The sequence below is a fragment of the Quercus robur genome, chromosome 10 (assembly GCF_932294415.1).
Source record: "Quercus robur chromosome 10, dhQueRobu3.1, whole genome shotgun sequence".
Lineage (NCBI taxonomy): Eukaryota > Viridiplantae > Streptophyta > Magnoliopsida > Fagales > Fagaceae > Quercus > Quercus robur.
In genome coordinates, this window is record NC_065543.1 from 7,491,124 (window position 1) to 7,513,357 (window position 22,234).

At 34.8% G+C, this 22,234-nt stretch overlaps 1 protein-coding gene and 1 long non-coding RNA gene across 2 annotated transcripts; one reads left to right on the forward strand and one right to left on the reverse strand.

Moving 5' to 3' along the window:
• Positions 1–2,645: 2,645 nt before the first annotated feature.
• On the reverse strand, positions 2,646–6,149 carry LOC126701481 (uncharacterized). Its single transcript, XR_007647370.1, has 3 exons — positions 5,906–6,149; positions 4,623–4,685; positions 2,646–2,923 (listed from the first exon to the last, which is right to left on the reverse strand). It is a non-coding gene; the product is annotated as an uncharacterized LOC126701481 (long non-coding RNA).
• Positions 6,150–16,022: 9,873 nt separating this feature from the next.
• Positions 16,023–17,874, forward strand: LOC126701479 (endochitinase EP3-like). Its single transcript, XM_050399597.1, has 2 exons — positions 16,023–16,467; positions 17,294–17,874. The coding sequence occupies exons 1-2, from the start codon at positions 16,071–16,073 to the stop codon at positions 17,701–17,703; spliced, it is 807 nt and encodes a 268-aa protein (XP_050255554.1). The 5' UTR covers positions 16,023–16,070; the 3' UTR covers positions 17,704–17,874.
• The last annotated feature ends 4,360 nt before the right edge of the window (positions 17,875–22,234 follow it).

Sequence of the window (22,234 nt, forward strand, 5' to 3'; positions counted from 1 at the left end):
TATGCTATTTTCCGGATGGTTTTGATGGTTATGCTATTTTCCGGATGGTTTTGGTGCAATTTTTGCAATTTGGTGAACATTACTAGGTATGGGGTCTAGAAATGCCTAACTTAATACAACTTTTTGAAATATCTATATAAGTCAACAATTGAGAGAATGAGAAATCATAAGTGACTAAATTCCTAAAATGACTAAGTTGACCTACTAGACTAAGCTACAATTCCTAGTAAATTGACATAGACTACTTTGATATAAAGCATCACAAAATAATATATGCAATCTCAATATAAAGCATATTTTTGAACAGTTTGTCTCAATTAAAGGCAAAGTTACAAAAAATTAAGTAATTTAAGACTTCGAATGGAACAATAAATTAAAATAAAACTAAGATTAACAATAACATATTGTATCAAAGTTAAGCATATGATTCAAATCACAACTACAAGTATACAAGGAGACATAAACTTATAAAATAGGACAATGAGGGTCTTTAAAGCATCTGAAAAACTTGAATTCTGACTCTTACCCTCTTTACCTTGCAAAAACTATGTATTTGTGAAATGACTATAACACAAAGAATGCACGGTAGTTATAATGTCTTGATAGTTACTTATTATTATGCTACATGTCTTTATTTGATGAGTTTCTTAGGCCGTGTGTCCCACGTTTGCAAAGATCAAATAACCTCTTTGTAACTCACTGAGGTCTCCACATTCTAATTCCAACGTTTTTCTCGGATAATTATATTATGTCATTGCACCTGTTAACCTTCTCGTGCTACTCACGTGCCTTCAGGTCAATTTAAAATAACTACTAATTATGTGTGCCAATGATTTGGGCCTTTCCCTTATGATACAGTGCTTTTGGGCCTCAATTGGTGTGAGAGACCGGAAAAACTAGGGTGCTCTCAAAAAGAGATTTGGGTGCTTAGGGCACCTCTCTTTTGGGTAATTGTGTAGAGTTGTCACTTTAAAAAAAAAAAAAAAATACAATTCACATATCCAAAAATACCTCAAATGTCATTGATTGATTATACAAATACAACTTTGTAGAATATCTTTAAAAGGCTTTGGTTCTAAATACAATCTATGTGAAAATTACAAAGTTTTGTATTTAATGAAAATATAGACCAGCTTTTTATTCAAAAAAAAAATTCAGATTAGTATTTAATGAAAATATAGATTTGTTTTTGTTTAGAAAAAAAATTCAGAAAAAATTTCATATTGTATTTAATGAAAATACAGATCTATTTTTTATTATACAAAATTTCAGAAAAAGTTTTCAGATTGTATTTAATGAAAATACAAATTTGTTCTTGATCAGAAAAAATTCAAAAAAATTTTCAGATTGTTTTTAATGAAAATACAAATCTATTTTTGTTTTTTGTTTTTTTTAGAAAAAGTTTTAGTGATTAATTGTAGATCTTGAATTTAAAGAGAAATTATATCATAAACATGTCAATCAACTAAAGAAAATTCCAACTAAACATGTGAACATGGCATATATAAATTGTGAAAAAGATCATAATGAAATCAAACACATATTCATAAAGACCATGCAATGAATGGCACATATATATCTATGAAGAATAAGAAAGAGAAAAATAAACACAAGAACAAAATTAAATACCTACTTGCATGAATGTACCCTTCAATGGAAGAATACTTTAGAAATCAAAGAAACTTTCACTTCTTTGAGATCTAAAATATTTTTTTCTTACAAAAAAGAAATTCTTAAAACCAAGGCTTCTAGAGCGTCTTTAACATAAAGGGAGCAGAGATGTCAGAAAAAGAAGGGCCTTGATTTCTGATCTTTTTCCTCTATTTATAGAGGTTGGATGCTTGAGAAATAAGCTGAATAAGATCAAATACGAATTGGAACGCGTCGTTATCCCCAAAAATTCGAAAAGGATAGGTTTCATCTTAATAAGAAGGTTCTTGGGACGGGCCTCAAATTTGTGATAATTGGCAATTGCTATGTGCCGATCGACACTCCAAGAGTGCCGACTAGCCCTTATGGATGCCGGGCCCCTCTTCCAATTTTGGTTTGATTTAGACTCTTTTTTGAGGAGTTTTGAGTTGGGAATTGCACCTAGACGCTTTTTTAATTAATATTCTAAAATTAATCATTTTTATTTTGATAATTAGGTCTTTAAAATAATTATCTGATAGATAAATATTCTAAAAAAAGACTTAATTATCAACAATTTCCTTATTATCTATGTTAACGTGTATAGTGTTGTGAGCTTTAGGCCCAACTAGGTTACGTGTATAGCACACATTCTTGTACTACACTCTTAATTGTACTGCACTCATATGCCTCCTATATAAAGACACTCATGTATATTCTTTCATTGGAGAAATACAATACATTTCATTCAGTATTTCTAACATAATATTAGAGTCATTGCTTTAATTTTTTGTGTTCTACAGTCTTCTCTTTGTCTGTAATTTCTGCTGCCTCAACTTCTTCGGTCAGTAAGCCTTTTCAGTGCCTCTCCTGACTACCCTATCACACCCCAAACCTGATACCTGGATTTATGACCATGACCGACATGCTAATATTAAGCTTAAACCTAATATTAACAAGAACCAACTTAACTTTTTCCAAAACTTTTACAAAAGCTTCCCTCTTTCTTTTCATTCTTATTTCTTTACTTAAATGATATAACTTTCCACTTGATATTTAGAGCATCTACATTGTACCTCAAAGGATAACACAATCCACCAATTATTCAGATTCTAAATTTCACATAATAAATCTCTTAATACTTTAAGATACACACTTTCATTATATCCTAAAATACACCATACTACAAATCTAAATATCAAATTGCTAATTTAGGATCTATACATATAAAACTAAAACCAGCTCCTTCCAAACTCAACTAAGGCTCCCTCTGCTCCAAAACAAAACCTACTAACTGAAAAAGTGGAAGGGGTGAGCTACACAGCTCAGTAAAGGTAAGATATATGAGAATTTAATAAGGATGCATGTAAATCAGATCATTTCATTCTATGAATATTCAAATAGGAGAACAAATTTTCGTGCATATTATTTTATACTATTCATAATAATAACTTATACACTTTTCATAGGAAAATAATTGTTCTCCATTTTCTTATCAGAATAATATTACTAAAATCTTTCGGATTTAATTTCTTTCATTTCTTACAAAGTCACCAAATGTAATATTGATTGTTTAAAATCAATATATATGCATTCTCATTACAAAATAATTATTTTAACTTAAATCAGATAATTGGTAACTTTGTCTTAAACTAGAAGCATCTTAAAGAATAACAAAACTTTTCTTCCTAAACTTCTTCTCGTAAAATATTATAATTTTCATAGTCATAAAACTTAACGTTTCATAAAGAATAAATATCTTATAACCATTTAACATAAACTTGTACTTTCATCAAAAACTTTATCTTTAAAGCGTAACAAAACTTCAGAAACTCTTATCTTTAAAGAACAGTTTTCCTTTGTATCAGAAACTTCTTCTTTTCATGAGAGCTTTTAACTTTTCATAATGCATTTAAACAAAATCATTCTCTTATGATTAATAACATAATATAGTTGTTCATAAATAACTTATTGGTTAGTCCATATCTGATAAGTCTGTACTTATTTAGGAGGCTTCTAGCACCACGGTTGTAACAACCCAAGGAAAAGCGCTAGCCACATTTGCGCTATACCTCGAAAGGACTAGTCACAATTGAGGCTCCTTGTAGTTGTTAATAAAGCCCAGATCTACCCAGTAAATACCCAATATGGGACACATCACACACTTATACACATCACACAATCAAATTGGGACATCACAATTTCCCCCACTTAAATTCTTAAAGTCCTCGTTAGTGTCCACTTTGTGGGGTAGCGTCTCCGAGCCCACACAGGGTTACCGGGCCGACTCTAATACCATAAATATAATGACCCAGGGGAAATCGCTAGCCACATCTACACTATATCTCAAAAGGACTAGTCACAATTGGGACTTCTTGTAGTTGTTAATAAAACCCAGATTTACCTAGTAAATACCCAACATGGGACTCATCACACACCTAGACACATCACACAATCAATCAATCAAATTGGGGCATCACAACGGTGCTAGGCATCCAGCATTCCCCACAATGCTAGGTATTCCCGGAATCACGTCATAATGCTTATCTTTCAACCATGGGGTAGGTTGACTTCCTCCACAAGTTGGCCGTAACCAACAAGTGCGGGTATAGCAGAGCCAGTCCCACTTAATGGCCAATCATATAACGTTTTCCATTGAATGCCAGTAATTAACCCCTACTGACAGCGTTCAGATTATCATAGGATGTAACCCATAAACCTTTCATACTTATACATCATACTGAATTTTCTTATTTTGCATAACATTTCATAATAATAGCATTTCCATTCTTTTCTTTAAACATCATGTTCGTGGAAATTAGTAATGGCGTCAATATGCTTAAATCATATACATAAGATTTCGAAAGCTCACGAACATATCTTTGTCAGAATAATGATTATATGTCATATCTCTAATAAAAAACCTTTTAATGCATAATATACTTTAAAATAACCTCATGACTTACCAAATACCCATATAACTTATCTCTTACCTGAAAGCAGAGGAACCGAGAGCCTACAGTCGAAGGAGCTTAGACTTGGGGAATTGGTAACACCTAAACCAAATATCAAAGCTCATTACTTATTATCAATTATTCCTTATCATAACTTACACATTTATCACAAAGCCTATCTCTTAAAATCAAGGAAGTCCTAATCCCACCTTAATGAGGTTCCCACAAATACAAAATACATTCATCAGACAACATGATGAACTAAATCATAGAGAAACCAACATTCTCACACCAATCTTATATCTCTAGAAGAGCCAACTTTATTTAAGAAGGTGCTTTGATATTAAGGCAATAATGCATGCATAAACATAGACTCTTCTAAGCATGGTCATGTAACCATATACACTCTTAAGGCAACATACTGTATCTTGAACAAAATAGTTTCATGAATACAACCGTCGCAAGGTTTAGAACTCCGCCTTTGAGTACTAAACCTCAAACCAAGTCACAAAAAATTTATTTATGATTCAGACATACCAAATGATAAGAAAAATAAATTATAGCTCAAATCATTCACCCTAACTTTAGAATTAAATTCTCAAAGTTAGGTGTAACATATGTTGTTCACTGCTCATTTTAGCAGTGTATGCCCCATTTGTAAAATACAAATGGGTTGTCTATACACATCCAAATGTCATGAAATTGTACAAAACCACTCCCCTGTATATCCATTATATACCATAAAATTTTTGGAGTCAAAGTATAAAACCATGATTTATTAAAATCATACAAGAAAACGTTCTCAAATCTGTCCTGACAGAGTTTCAAGCAACTTAAAAATTAAACCATTATTTTTATATTGATTCAAATGCTGTGAGACCACTTCCATAACAACTACATGTGTCTTAGATTCCATAGGAAATATCCCTAGCATCCAAATTCATTGTATACAATTTAATACATAATTTACCATGCATGAACACAGAATCTGTCACAGTGACAGCTTTGCAACGTTTTCTTGTAAATTCACAAACAATTATCAAACTATGGTATTTTCATATGGGGATTTTTATAAACTCATTAGACATGTTATAAAACACTTATATTAAGAGCAAAATTAAATACAACAAAAATCCCAACAATAACATCAAAATTACTCATCCTAACCTTTTCTGACTTCCTTAATTATGTACAATCATTAATTAGTAAAAACCCTAATCTACCTTCAACAAATCACCAACACAATCTCAAAGCTTCTTAAAACAATATATATATATATATATATATGGACAATAGACTAAAAGAATTACATTTCCCCTTACCCTAGACATGGATTCTTGGAGTGATAGAGCTAGAATCACTTTAGCTTCAAGTTAGGTACAAAAGCTTGAGAAGAATTGAAAGAAACATCTTTCCTTGCTGCTGGACCCATAGCTGTGAAAGGGAGAAAAGAATTGAGAGGTTTTCCTTCTTTTGGTTTTGGACCTGTGGGAATGAAAGAGGGAGAGAGTTCTTGATTGTTGTAGTTGCTTTGAAAGAGTCAAAGAAGAGTTAAGATGGAGACTTATCTTTCTTTTCGTGTGTGTGAACTCGGGGACTCAAGAGAGCTTCCTAGCTCTTTCCTTAAGAGAAAAAGAGTAAAGTAAGGTGCAAATTTATAATTTGTGTGTGTATACTTGTGGAAAATGAGAGCAAGAGAGTTTCTTGGAAGCTCACATTGTCTTGAAAAGTCACAGAAGAATTGAGATGAAGATTTCTTTGTTGCATGGCAGGCCAAGTGTTGGTCTTGGGGCTTAAGAAGTCAACATGCATGATGCTTTGGCCCTACATGTGTTGAATTTCAATTGGTTACATGTGGGTGAAATTTTCACTATAACCTCTCATGCATCATATGCCTAATTAAAATACCAACTACGTATCTAATAATCTAAACCACTTAATATAGTTTTGTACATACTAAGTATATATACATAATACAAATAGCCATTCAATTTTTTATAATCTTTTCAATTTTTATTCAATGGCATTATAAAATAACAGGCTTATTAAATACCCTTATATTAATTTTAGAAAATAAGTGACTCAAGATGAAAATTAATCACTTGAACACATGTGTTAACTATAAAATTGGGTCAGGGTGTTACAGCCCCACTGCCATCAGAGGTCTCAAGGTTGAATCTCCGCCTGTAGAAGCTCAATCTTCGTTGCCAAGACCACTGCCTTTGTCAGATTTGTCGTTTTTGACCTCTGACTAAGACACAAATCATATAAGCGTGTAGGTCGTCAAACAATTTACCCAACCAAGCCGAACCGGTCACCATCAAACGTACCACGCGCCCTCACGTGCCGAAAAAAATTTTGATGAGCTCTACCACGCGCTTCACGCACCTCTGTACGACTGCACGTGTCCTCAGGCGCCTGTTGACATCATTGTTGATGTCATTCTACCATGTCAGCCCTAGTTACGTCATTCGCTGACGTCATCTCTACCACATCATGCTGACGTCATCAACTCGCATCATCGCTGACGTCATCAACTCGCATCATCGCTAACGTCATCTCCAACTTGACTTTGACCTCAAGTAGTTGACTCTTTCAAGCGTTGACTTTGACTTTGTAGGTTGACCGTTGACTTTTTCCCAAGGTTGACTTTTTGAAATCCAGGTGCTCCTTACCTAGTTTTTTGTGTAGATTTCATTTTTGCAGTCCATTTTTGCATATTTTGCTTCTAAATGAAGAATAAGGACAGGTCTTCTTCTTGTTGCCATAATCGTCACTGACAATCCAACAAACGTTTTTGCAATTTTCGCAAACGTTTTGGCCACCATATTGAGACTTACTATCATCGCAACAAATTAGCTATTTCAATTTCTGCTGCTACTGTTGCTAACACTGAGAGCGTCCAACCAATGGCTCCCATCTCTACATAGTCTAAGTCTTAATGTTGCATTTTCACCATGTCCACAGATGACTTTAAAAACATCATCGCCAATGTCATTCGTATGGTTGGTAATTCATCTTATTCCTCTTCTCTCTCAGCTTTATCTAGTATGTCTCCTTCCTCTTGGCTTATGGATTCCGCTTGTTTCAATCACATGACACCTCACTCGTCCTGATTTTCTGAACTTAAACCTACACCACACCCTCTTAATATTCGCATAGCAAATGGTTCCACAATGTCTGGTCATAATATAGGTTCTGTTTCGACCTCCGACCTCTTGGTTCCTGGGGTCTTTAATGTTCCTGACCTTTCTTACAATTTTTTTCTTGTGGGACAATTAGCTGAGTTGGGTTATCACATTATATTTGATTATTTTAGGTGTATTGTGCAGGATCCGAGGACGGGACAGAGCTTGGGACTGGTCCCAAAGTTGGGCATATGTTTCCCATGGACAACCTTCGTCTTCCACTTGTTGCTCCTGTTTCTATTACTGTAGCTACTACAGTTTCTTTAATCCTTCCCTTGCACTTTGGCATGCTCGACTTGGTCATGCATCTTCTTTTCAAGTACAACAATTGGCTTTTAGAGGTTTGTTAGGTTCAGTGTTTACAGAAAATTTTGATTATGTTTCGTGTCAGTTAGGAAAAAAACCAGCTTTACCTTTCAATACTAGTGAATCAATATCCACTAATATCTTTGACCTTATTCATTCTGATGTTTGGGGGCATTCCTCTATCTCTAGTATTAGTGGGTCTCGATATTTTTTTGTCTTTATTGATGATTACTCTCGCTATAGCTGGATTTTTAATATGAAACATCATTCTGAATTATTGCAAGTATATTCTAATTTTGCAAAAATGGTTGAAACTCAATTTTCCAAACTCATCAAAATTTTTCGATCTGATAATGCTCTTGAATACACTCAATATGCTTTCCAAGCTGTTTTACATTCCTATGGCACTATTCATCAACTAACTTGTCCAGGTACCTCTTAGCAAAATGGTAAAGCCGAATGAAAACTTTGTCATATTCTTGACATTGTTTGTGCTCTCCTTCTATTTGCCAAAGTTCCTGCTCCTTTTTGGGGCAAAGCTGCTCTTCATGTTGTTCATGCTATTAATAGCATTCCAAGTTCTGTTATCCAAAATCAAACTCCATAGAAGCAACTTTTTGGGTCACCTCCAGACTATCACCACCTTCTCTCCTTTGGTTCTGCTTGTTTCGTTCTTCTTCAGCCACATGAACATAACAAACTTGAGCCTCGGTCAAGGCTTTATTGTTTTCTTGGCTATGGCGAAACTTAAAAGGGATATTGGTGTTATGATCCTGTCTCTCATCATCTTAGTATCTCCCGCAATGTTGTCTTTTGGGAACATCGCCTCTTTGTCGAACTCTCTCACTTCCGTGCCTCCCTATCTTTCTCCTCTGTCTTAGATCTTTTTCCAGATGAAGCACATATTCCTTCTATAACTGCTCCTAATCTTCCTGATTCTCTTGTAGACTTCTCTATCCAACCACCAGATATCATTGATCCCTTTCCTAATTCACCTTTTAATGAACAGGTGGAAGATGAACAGGTCAAAGATGAGCTACCTAACCCCAACCCTAAGCTTGGGTCCTTTGCTCTTACTCTGCCTGAAGATCTTGCATAAGACATTCCACTTCGTCCCTCAACTCGAGTAAGGTCTATTCCTACACATTTACTTGACTATCATTGTTACACTGCCCTTTCTACACTACACAAGCTTCACACCTATCGTGAGTCTTCCACTGACCCCTTATGGAAAATTGCAATGAAAGAGGAACTTGATGCATTATCTAAAACCATACTTAGGATTTGGTGACACTCCCCCCTACGAAATCTGTGGTTGGTTGTAAGTGGATCTATAAGATTAAAACTCGTTCTGATAAGTCCATTGAGTGCTACAAAACTCATCTCGTTGCAAAAGGTTTAACATAGGAATATGGGATTGATTATGAAGAGACTTTTGTTTCGGTTGCTCGTATCTCATCTGTTCGTACCCTCTTAGTTGTTGCTGCTGCTAGTAAATGGGGTCTTTTTCAAATGGATGTCAAAAATGCATTCCTTAATGGGGATCTAAGTGAAGAGGTTTATATGCAACCTCCTTCTGGTCTCTCTATTAACTCCAACAAGGTTTGTCACCTTCGACGTGCACTTTATGGCCTTAAACAAGCTCCACGAGCTTGGTTTGCCAAATTCAGCTCTACCATCTCTCGCTTGGGTTATATGACCAGTCACTATGATTCTGCCTTATCTTTTCGTCGCACTAACAAAAGCACTATTTTGCTTCTCCTGTATGTGGATGATATGATCATAACTAGTGATGACCTCAGTGGCATTCAAGAACTCAAAGATTTTCTCAGTCAACAGTTTGAGATGAAAGATCTTGGACATCTCAGCTACTTCCTGGGTCTTGAAATCACTCATTCTACAGATGGACTTTATATTACTCAAGCCAAGTATGCCTCTAAACTCTTGTCTCGAGCTGGACTCACTGATAGCAGGACTGTTGACACTCCAGTTGAGCTTAATGCGCATTTGACTCCCTTTGGGGGGAAACCATTGTCTAATCCCTCTCTTTACAGATGCTTGGTTGGCAGCCTAGTTTATCTCACTGTCACTCATCCAGACATTTCCTATGCTATTCACCAGGTGAGCCAGTATCTATCTGCTCCACGATCGACTCATTATCACTACAATAAAATGTATTTTTAGTGACGAAAAAATTCGTCACTAAAAGTCCAGTTTTTTGTCACTAAGGTCCTTGAAATTGGACTTTTAGTGACGAAACTCATTTCGTCACTGTAGCCTCGTCACTAAAAGTCCTGGTGACGAAAAATTTTATCACTAAAAGTCCGATTTGATTTTTTTTTAAAAAAACTTTTAGTGATGAAAACGTTTCGTCACTAAATGTTTTCCTCACTAAAAACACTATTCAGTGACGATAATATTTCGTTACTAAAAACACTTTAGTTTACTAAATCATATTTAGTGACAAATAATTTCGTCACTAAAACTATGTTTGGGTACATATAGTGGCGAAAAAATTCGTCACTAAAACTATTTTTAAGAAAATCCAGACATATATAGTGATGAAAATTTTCGTCACTAAAACCATTTCTTACAAAATTTTGCTATATTTAGTGACGAAATTTTCGTCACTAAAACAATTTTTTGTTGCTATATTTGTGACGAAAAAATTTGTCACTAAAACTTATTTTCTGTTTTTATTTTTTTCATAACTTTTATATTAACCTGTAACCTGTCATTACATTATTAAAACCTCACATTTGAATAATACATTTATTTCAACACATTTATAAAAAAAGATCCATACATTCCATAAGTAAAAAATAAAACAAGTATCCAATTCAAACTCCTTCCATACAATAATTGTTTGCAATACATACAATAACTTTACCTAAACCCTATTTTAGAACTAACGGAAGATGTTCTTATATGTCTTCAAGTAATACCAAAAGTAAATCCCCTAAAAGCCACCAATAAGAAATCTGCACAAATATAAAAACAATACTTCGTTAAAATCGTAAAGTAAAAACATTAACTATGTTAATGCTTATAAGTATTGAAAATTGAATAAAGGAACACAATTGCTACTAATCAACAAGTTTCATTAACATTTGCAAGAAATTAAAAACACTCCCAATATGAATTTAAACGGCCTTATAACACCACGCAAGCCACCCGCTTGCTTCAACACAATAACTCACTACAAAATCAATCATAAACATCACAACTATAATGCTTACAAGTATTGAAATTGAATAAAGGAACACAATTGTTACTAATCAACAAGTTTCATTCACATTTGCAAGAAATTAAAAACACTCCCAATATGAATTTAAACCACCTTATAACACCATGCAAGCCACCTGCTTGCTCCAACACAACCCACCACAAAACAAATTTCCAACATCACAACTATAATGCTTACAAGTATTGAAATTGAATAAAGGAACACAATTACTACTAATCAACAAGTTTCATTCACATTTGCAAGAAATTAAAAACACTCCCAATATGAATTTAAATCACCTTATAATACCATGCAAGCCACCCGCTTGCTCCAACACAACAATCTACCACAAAACAAATTTCCAACATCACAAGTATATATAGAGTTTTATAAGTTTTTAACTAGAATATACTTACTTTGCTCAAGCTAAGTTTACAACTTTCAGAAAAAATCCAAAATTAACTTGTGTTCTTCACCTTGTTCCTCACAATTTCTTCAGCCACCAAAGAGAAAGAGAGCTGGAGATAAAATAAAGATAACTTTTAGTAGAAACTTATTAACTGCACTGAATTTTGATTAATTATTGTGCTTATTAACCTTGCTCATGTATAGTTCCATACACATTGAAATCGCACAACAAAAATGCCTATTAAGACCTACAAACTTATTAACTGAACTTGTTTAGTTAACATTGAAGAGTGTAAACCTCATAACCATACATCAATTTTTTTTTTCAATGACATTTGACCCATATTAGAAATATGTGGGAGTTACCCTAAATCAGTAAATTGCAGTATTTATATTCAAAGCACATCAGCCATACATTTGCAAGTGTGGATTGGTACTATTTGCTACTTTGAAAATGAATCTTCCTAAATCTTCAAAGACATTTATGTATTAATGACATAAATACATAAATGGCATATTAGCTTAACTAGTGGGGCAGTAACAGGTTGTTGATGACAATGACGTAAAGTCCGATCTTAACTAGTGGGGCATTAAGTTCCTAAATTCTTAAGAAATCAAAATTAAATGGCATATTAGCTTCTAAAGACATATCTTAACTATTGGTACTTATTTAAAAAGCAAAACAAAACTCTACACTTAAGAGTCTACTTATATTCTATAATGCCAACAAACCAAAACCAGAGAGCTGTAGTGATAGCCAGTCAAAAACCCAATTACTCCAAGACATATATCTATTTGAAGACCTCCTCAGCAATTTAATCAGCCATTATAGTTTTGTTTGCTCTGTAGAACCTCACAAAAGCCACCAAATAGAAGTCTTGAAATGGGTAACTTTCAAATAATCAAACTAATGTTCTTCTATAAGGACTTAGCACAAATACATAGACTACATGTCATAACATCACAAGCATTCAGCCATGATTTTCACCAACAATCATAAACCTCTTAATGGGTTTTTTTCACACAATGAAAATCATTCAAATCTCAAACAAGAAAAAAAAAAAATGAAAAGGAAAAAAAAATTAACATCAAGCATTTAGAAACAAAAATTAACAAAAAAAAATTAACTCAAAAGGGAAAAAAAAAAAAAAAAAAAAAAAAAAAAAAACCCGGAAGCGTCGCCGGCAATCAGGAGCTGAAGTGTCGTGATCTAGGCGTCATCGGTGTCTGAAGCGTCGCGATCTAGGCGTCACCGGCATCTGAATCGTCGCGATTAGGAGCTGAAGCGTCGCGATTGCGTCTGAATCGTTGCGAAGGATGAATCGGCGACGGCGGGGACGGAAGGCAAATAGTCGCCGGAAAGCCGAAGCGTCGCCGGTGCTAAGGAAGGTGAAGCGTCGCCAGCGACTTGGACTGTGGGTATCGGTGTGAGGTAGAGAGCATAAGTCTTCAAGTGTGGGTTTCGTCGAATGAGTGGGGAAAAATAGCTGAACAATTGATATATAAAGGAACCCTATAGTGACGACTTAAGTTTCGTCGCTAAAAGTTCTTTTTTTTTTTGGTGATGAAACATTTCCGTCACTAAAGGTGTTGCTAGTCATGCCTTTAGTGACGAAACGCAAATTCTTCACTAAGGGCATGACTAGCAGCACCTTTAGACTAGCAGCACCTTTAGTGACGAAAGTGTTTCGTCACTAAAAACTAGAACTTTTAGTAACGAAAAAATTCGTCACTGTAGATCCATTTGTTTCCTGCCTACTCTTTTTGTTTGGCGCCTTGAATTTAGCATACCCTATAGTGACGAAATTTAGATTTCGTCACTAAAGGTTTCTATTTTTTTTTTTTTTTTATTTTATATATTTAGTGACAAAATATAAATTTCGTCACTATATGGTACTTTTTTGTGACGAAAAAATTTTCCTCATTAAAATTCGTCTCTGTAGTTACATTTTGCTGTAGTGTATGCTGCTGTTCTGTGCATTCTTCGATACCTAAAGGGCACTCTCTTCCATGGTCTTTTTTACTCTACTTAGTCTCCTCTTATTCTCTTTGTATTTTCTGATGCTGATTAGGCAAGAGATCCCACTAATTGCAGGTCCACCATTGGTTATTGATTTTTTCTTGATTCTTCTCTGATTTCTAAGCAAAGTAAGAAATAAACTCATGTGGCCCGCTCCAGTATTGAAGCAGAATATCGTGCCCTTGCTGATACCACATCTGAGCTCCTTTGGCTACAATGGCTTCTCAAAGATTTAGGTGTGTCTACATCCTTTGCTACTCCTCTTTATTGTGACAACCAGAGTGCCATTCATATTACTTACAATGATATCTTCCATGAACGGACTAAACACACCGAGATTGATTGTCATTTTATCCGTTATCATCTTGTCCATGATGTTCTCAAACTGATCTCAGTCTCTTCCAAAGATCAACTTGTAGATTTCTTCACCAAGTCACATCCTAAAGGATGCCTTCGTACTTTGGTTGACAACCTCAAGTTGATCTCACATCCACCTTGAGTTTGAGGGAGGTTGTTAACATGTATAATGTTGTGGGCTTTAAGCCCAACTAGGTTACTTGTATAACACACATTATTGTACTACACTCTTACTTATACTGCACTCATATGCCTCCTATATAAAGGCACTCATGTATATTCTTTCATTGGAGAAATACAATACAATTCATTCAGTATTTCTAACAATCTGATTATCCATTTTATTTACATGCAAGCAAGCTTATTTTTGACAAAAACCAACAACCAAACACCAATTTATTTAATTAATTTTAATTGTTTAACCAATCAGAATTAATTTAAATTAATTACACGCGATTGGTTCCACCCAAACAAAATGCATGTAGACCGTGAAAACTTGATCATGTGATATCTTTTAATTTGACGGTCTGATTTGGAAATCGGGCTTACCGCTGCGATCGTTAGAATCTCAAGATCATTTTTATAATATGCAATGAATAATTTAATGCATGTAATGCAACTCTAATTTTTTGGGTATATGAATGGTCATTTAAGCCATCTTCCAAGATTAAATTATGGGTGCAAAATCAAGTGTCTACACTTGGATTTAGGCCCTTCCTTGTTACCCTTTTTTCTTTTTCTTTTTTGGCCCAATATATATATTTTTTAACTTGAATATGAAAATGATAAACTAAAATTTAAATAATATAAAAAGAAAAAATAAAAGAAAACAGAGTAGTTAAAAGATGCAGAATGATCCTAATTCATAAAACAGAAAGGAAATGGGATGGGATCTGATCATGATTGGGAACGCAATCCACAACCAAAAGAAAAAAATTGTATGTAGCTATTAATCCAAATAAATTTCTGTTTTTGTTGTTAGAAAATTTTATTATTATTATTTTTTCCTGCATGGCTACCCATGATTTTTTTTTTTTTTTTCATTCTTAAAAGCAAGTTTTTGAAAATGAAAAATCGAAGCAGCTGTCAAAAATATTAGGTCTTTTGGTTGAAAATTGGAAGAGGATGAGCTTAGAATAGGAAAAATAAAAATTGTGACATGGGCACTTCAAGAATCTCAAGAAGAGTCTCAAAGTACAGATGCGACTATTTCCAAGATGCTTATGATTTGAGTACAAATCTTTTATATAAAAAAATAAAAATAAAAATAAAAATGAAACATTCAGATGGTAAAATGGAGAGAAAATGTGTAAGTGCACATGGGCATCAAGTGATGCCCATGTGCACTTGCACATGGGTTGATTTTACGTCCGTGGCTTTTTTTTTCCTTCGTCTAGCTGCTTTGTTTACTATTTTTTTTCTTTTTTTTCATCCATATACATAATTTTTTTGCTAAAAAATGTGTTAATTTTTTGTTTTATTTAAACAAGAACTTAATGATAAATTTATACTAATTTTATTTTACATCATTTTATTTTTCTTCTCAATTAAATAAATAAATTTTCAATTTCTCTACTTTTTCATCTACCCAAACAAACTCAAATACCAAAAAACTAAATATATTTTATTAAATTTGTTATAAAAAGACTGTGAATACAAAATTTCTTCTTAAATAAACCTCAGGCCGAAGCAGTCTAATTGATTTGCCCAAAATTTTAAGATGGTAGGCTGGCACTGCTAGTTGGCCGAATTATTAACGCGTTATCTTATTGACGGTATATAAGAAGAAAAACTAGCTACAAGTCAAAGTCGACAAAGACCTTGACCTATAACTCACACGCCTTTTACTTTTCTACATGATCAAAGAAATATCTTCATTAAAGAAATAGATATTTCTCACCCTACGTTGCATTATAAATACATATCACAACCTAATTCTTCATCTCACACATTTTACATATTCCTCAAACTTCATTAAGAAAATGGTTGCTCTTGGTTTACAAAAGGGTCTGCTAACTCTCGTTATAGTTGGAATCCTAGCAGTAAATGTGAAGGGTGCTTGTAATTGTGCTGCAAACGAATGTTGCAGCCAATATGACTTTTGTGGCACTACTGCTGAATACTGTGGCGAGGGGTGCAAATCAGGACCTTGTACCACAACTACTAATGATGTTTCAGTCCCAGATATTGTGACAGAAGACTTTTTCAATGGGATACTTAACCAGGCCCAAGGCGATTGTCCTGGAAAGAGCTTTTACACTAGAGCTGCATTTCTTGATGCTCTTAATTCTTATAATCGGTTTGCCAAGTCTGGTTCTAATGATGACGGTAAACGTGAGATTGCAGCTTTCTTTGCCCATGTCACACATGAGACTGGAAGTAAGTTCTTGATACCCTCTCTAACTTTGTTATTATACAATTATTTAGAAACATATATAATACTAATAAGCAATTATGGTTGTCGCCTATTCTATAGATAATATTTCCTCGTGTTATTATTTTGTTACAGACTATAAATGATATATTTCTATCAGAAAAGTAAGACTATAAATGTTATATATATATATATATATATATATGTTGTTTAATTAATGCGATTTATCAAATTACAATTCAGTTTAATAAGCCTCAACAGAGAATAAAAAGACAACATTGGTTTTCCGAAGTTTGAAAATGAAAATAAGATGAAAATAAGGCAACATTTATAACAGATATATATAGTTTTCATAGACATGCACATTTGTGCGTAATAGTCATGTATTTAACTTACAATAATATAATAATAGTGCGATTAGATGGCTTTTATTGATTTTTTAATTTCTGAAGGTAATATAAATAATTCCACCAAAAAGAAATTACAGTAAATAAAAATGAGGAAATTTATAAGTTTGACCTAAAAATATAGTTAAAAAAAGAATGATTTGACTTACCTGCAGTACTTTTTAAATTAGAATCTCATTTTATTTTAATGAGAAATTGTCACATCACACACTAATTAAATAAAATGTGAAGATTAAAACCCACTACCACTTGCAATTGTGTATTTAAAATAAAAGGACACATCCAATTAAAAAAATATTAGAGGTAAACCAAATTCAAAAAAGAAAACCCAAATTTTTTACTTTTTTGGACTTTCCAAAGGCAAACATATTATTTGCAAGGACTTATCCCCAAGAGTTGAAGCAAAATGTTGTTGTTTGGACAGGTTTATGCTATATAGAAGAAAGAGATGTTCCAACCACGGAAAACAATTGTAACACAGACTACCCTGATTATCCATGCAATCCTAGCAAACGTTACTACGGCCGTGGACCACTTCAACTAACCTGGAATTACAATTATGGAGCAGCTGGAAAAGCAATTCAGTTTGATGGGCTAGGCTCTCCTGAAACTGTTGCCAATGATGCGAATATCTCGTTTAAGACTGCCTTATGGTATTGGATGACCAATGTTCACCAATCTGTAAGCCAAGGTTTTGGAGCAACAATTCGAGCTATTAATGGTCCTAAAGAATGTGATGGTAAAGATCATAGTAAAGTTCAGTCTCGAATCCAGTATTATCAACAGTACTGTACTCAATTTGGTGTTGCACCTGGTGATAATCTTTCTTGCTAGGATATTTTTACTAACACTTTTTATTTTTCACCATGTTACAATTTTTTTCTTTAATTGTAACTGAATATTAGATCTTATGTATGAAATAAATGAAAATATTAAAGAGTTAGTTGGGTGCCAACTCTCTTAGATAATAAATTTTTTTGTTCTCACATGAGAACTTTGAATCAATCTTGCCTAGTCCAAGAGAAGAAGTGTAAGGAATGAAAGAAATTTATTTTTTCCATTATGTAGTTGTTGGACCCTTCAATGGAATTCTTACATAAAAGGGTATCTCAATTTATGTGGGTACATATTTTGATATGTATGTACCTACTTACAAAGTGAAACTATTTCCATTTCTAAGGCTAAACCAAGAAAATAAATTGTCAAAAATATATTTTGATAGTTCCTATATTTTGAGATCACAATTAATTTGATTTCTACATTTTGTTAACAGTTTAGTCCTTAATATTAACAAACTAAAAAAAATGTCTATGCGGGAAAATGATAAAAAAAAATTCTAATTGACAAATTTAAAAATAAAAAAAGTCCACATCAGAAAAAAAAAAAAAAAAAAATTTTAAAAGGTGAATTAAAAAAAAAAAAAATTTCTCGCTTTCTTACACTTTCTTGGCAATCAAATACAACCCACTAACACAAAAATCTAATCTTAGCAATCACCCATGAGAGACTATCACTCCCAAAATCAAAATTAATCCCAGGGAGAACCAACAACCACAAGGTCCACAACACTACCCTCACAAATCAACCAAAATACCCAAAATCCCGCTAGTGGAAAAAAGAAATAAAGATAAGATAAGATGGGTTGAGTCGGTTTGTGTTTAGGCCGGATTGGGCCCATTTGGGTCAGTTACCATTTAAAATTAAAAATCACATAAGCCCACTCCACTAAAAATGTTTTTTTTTTTTTTTCCTAAGAGAGAGTTTCAATCTATGACATCCGCTCCTGATAATAGTTATTTATCATCAGACCAAGACACTAATCAATTTTTTGTGCAACCAGCTTAACCTTTAAACCCTGCTCCAACTCAAGATCCCTTTTAGTTCACTCATGCCCATCAGCACACGTAATCCCAAAGACCATCCCGTGGTGTGTGCGTGTGTGAAAATTAGAGTTAGCCCACTGAATTTGAACCCAATAACAGCCCAATCTGAATTTCTTTGGCCCAGTAACCACCTCCACGCCAGCCCACTCACATTCAAATAAAAACCCACTCAACCTCAAACCATTCAAGGCCAATCTGTGGACCAACCAACGTTTTTTCAAAATTACTTCTTGATCCAAAGTTTCCAAAAATTATACAATGCCAATTGGGCCACAAAAATGCATTTTCAATCTCATTTTGTGCCAAAATAAAATGTTTTTCCTTAAAAATTAATAAAATTGTCACATGTCATTATTTTCAAACTTCCTAGGAATTTACCATTTTCTTGTTATTTCTTTGTGTCTTTTGTATGAGATTGTAGAGAGGGAAAATTCCCGACCTATCACAAGCTGACACGTCACATTACCAAGTCCACAAAATACAGCCAATTACAGAGCACCATGTATTGCTGCTAGGTTTTGCTATCACTATTCAGAAGCCAACAGAAATTTGCCAAGTGTCATGCAAGAACCAATCACGCATCAGCGCACGTGTAAGCGATGACTCAAGCAGCCTCGCATGTGTAAGCGATGACTCAAGCAACCTCGCACGTGTAAGCGATGACTTAAGCGGACCAATCAAGCTGTGACATGTGTCACCAATCAAGCTCCGCCACGTATCGCTCATCCACCCCAAAACTCCTATAAATAGAAGCCTTCCTGAGACATTTAGGAGAACCAGAATTCAGAAGTGAAAAAGCTCTGTGAAGATCAAGCCTCAAAACCTTCAAGAACTTCAAACCCCTAAAATCGGAGAACATTCGAAGCAGAATCATCCAGATCATCTGCCTAGATCCTAAAGTTCACGGGAATCAAGCCAAAAGTGTCCGAAAACATCAACAAATCACAAATCATTGAAGCTCAACGGATTCAAGCCTCTAAAGCTCCGAAGAACTTCCACCACAAACCTTCGAAGACGAAGAACGCACGAAGAACACGAAGAACGCAAAGAACAAAGAATTTCTAAACAAGCTCATAGCCAGAGATTCATTGTAATTCCGTTTCAGTAATCTTCGATCTATCCCTCAACCAAATTGAAGGATATTTTGTGTTCAAGTCAAATCCACATTACCATAAATCTAATCAATAAGTTTTGCAAGGAGATCGAATCAGAGGATCACTCTTTTGTAATTCCAGAGAATTGTACCACACAATCATCAATACAAATTCGCATTTGTGAAACTATTTTACTTGTTTGATTTATTTCAAACTAGAAATTTAGTCGCTTACAAATTCTGGCACGCCCAGTGGGACCTCTCTGCCTCTCATCTCTTCCTCCTTTAAAAGAAAAGAAATTCGACATCATTTTGCTACTAGCTTCAATGGCCTCTAGCAAGAATGTTCGAAAGTCAGTGGTTGATGATTCCAGTGCTGATGAGTATGTCGGCCCAATCACTCGCAGTCGGTCCAAAGCTCTTGATCGACTCCAACCTCAACCAACCCAAGAAAGCCAATCTCCTGCTGTCACCTCTCTGGACTTTCTTGCAAATAGGAAAGCTACCACTAAAGATTCATCTGCCTCAAAAGATTTGGAGACCAGTAATGAATCATCCCCAACAAAGACCTTTTCTATCAACTCTTCACCCGTGATGAGAAACTTAAGGAGTAAAGTACCATTGACTCATCCTGTTTCATCATTTTCCCCGTCATCTATAGAGGTCATGCCAGTAATGATGACTAATACCTCTACGATGGAAGAAAAGATGGCTGAAATGGAACAAAGGGTCATCCTTCTCACAAAGGCACTTGAAGAAAAGGATATCAAAATTGCAACCCTAATGAATAAGTTGGAGGTACAAGATTTGGGTGAATCAAGTCTTGGCCTTGAGCCGCCACCTGGCTTTACCTTCAAAGGAGAAAACGCCAAAGGTGATAAAGGAAAAGGAGATGAAGGCACTTCTCAACATGGACATTCCACCTCAATGGCCTCAATATCTGTCCAACAGCTGCAGGATATGATTACAAATACCATTCGAGCACAATATGGAGGTTCTTCCACAAGTTCTCTCATATATTCCAAACCCTATACAAAGCGCATCGATAACATGAGAATGCCAAATGGGTATCAACCTCCTAAGTTCTTGCAATTTGATGGCAAAGGAAACCCTAAGCAACACATTGCTCACTTTGTGGAAACTTGCGAGAATGCAGGGACTCAAGGAGGCCTCTTTGTAAAGCAGTTTGTCCGTTCACTAAAAGGGAATGCCTTTGATTGGTATACAGACTTAGAGCCTGAATCAATCGATAGCTGGGAACAACTTGAAAGGGAGTTTCTCAACCGATTCTACAGCACACGACGCACAGTAAGCATGATGGAGCTTACCAATACTAAACAGTGGAAGGATGAGCCCGTCGTTGATTATATCAATCGGTGGCGTTCTTTGAGTCTAGACTGCAAGGATAGACTTACTGAAATATCTGTTATAGAGATGTGCATCCAAGGCATGCATTGGGGACTTCTTTACATCCTTCAAGGAGTAAAGCCTCGAACATTTGAAGAATTGGCAACTCGTGCGCATGACATGGAATTAAGTATTTCCAGCCATGGAAATACGAAACCTCCCGTACCTGAAGAAAGGAAAGAAAGACGGGAAATAAGGAAAAATGACAGGAATGCAAAAAGTAATATCAAAGACTCAATGAATGTCAATCCTGCCCCAATCAAAATTTCAACAAAAAATGTGAAGGCCAATGAAAAGAGGCCTGAAGGAGGTCAACAACGTGAGACGCGTCGCTCATCACTTAAAGACTGGGAACAAAAGGTCTATCCTTTCTTAGACGCCGATATGCCTGAAATGCTAGAACAACTGCTCAAGTTGAAATTAATTGAATTGCCAGAATGCAAACGACCGGAAGAGATGGGAAAAGTTGATGACCCGAACTATTGTAGGTATCATCGCATCATAAGTCATCCAATCCAAAAATGCTTTGTTCTTAAAGAACTCATCATGAAGCTAGCCAAGGAAAGGAAAATCGACTTGGATTTTAATGATGTTGCTCAGTCAAACCTGGTCACGTTTTCTTGTGAGTTACCTAGTTCCCTATCTCCAAATACTAAGCAAGGGGCAAATACCACGCTCATCCATTTTGGTTCTCTAGAACCGGTTCAAGTTCAGCTCTCACAAAAAGCACCTCATTATAATTTAAACGATGATAAAAGGTCAACGACGGATGAGGAAGAAGGTTGGACAATGGTTGTTCGCAAGAGATGGAAGAAGAAACGAGCATTCCCTCTTCATTTGATCACCCAAGAGTCCAAAAGAGCACAAAACCAGATTCAGCCTTGGTCAAAAAGAATGAGTGATAAGAGGCAAAGGAGGCTGGGAACAAAAGTATATGAAGATTCAGCACAAACCCAAAAATCTCGAAATCTCATCACATTGG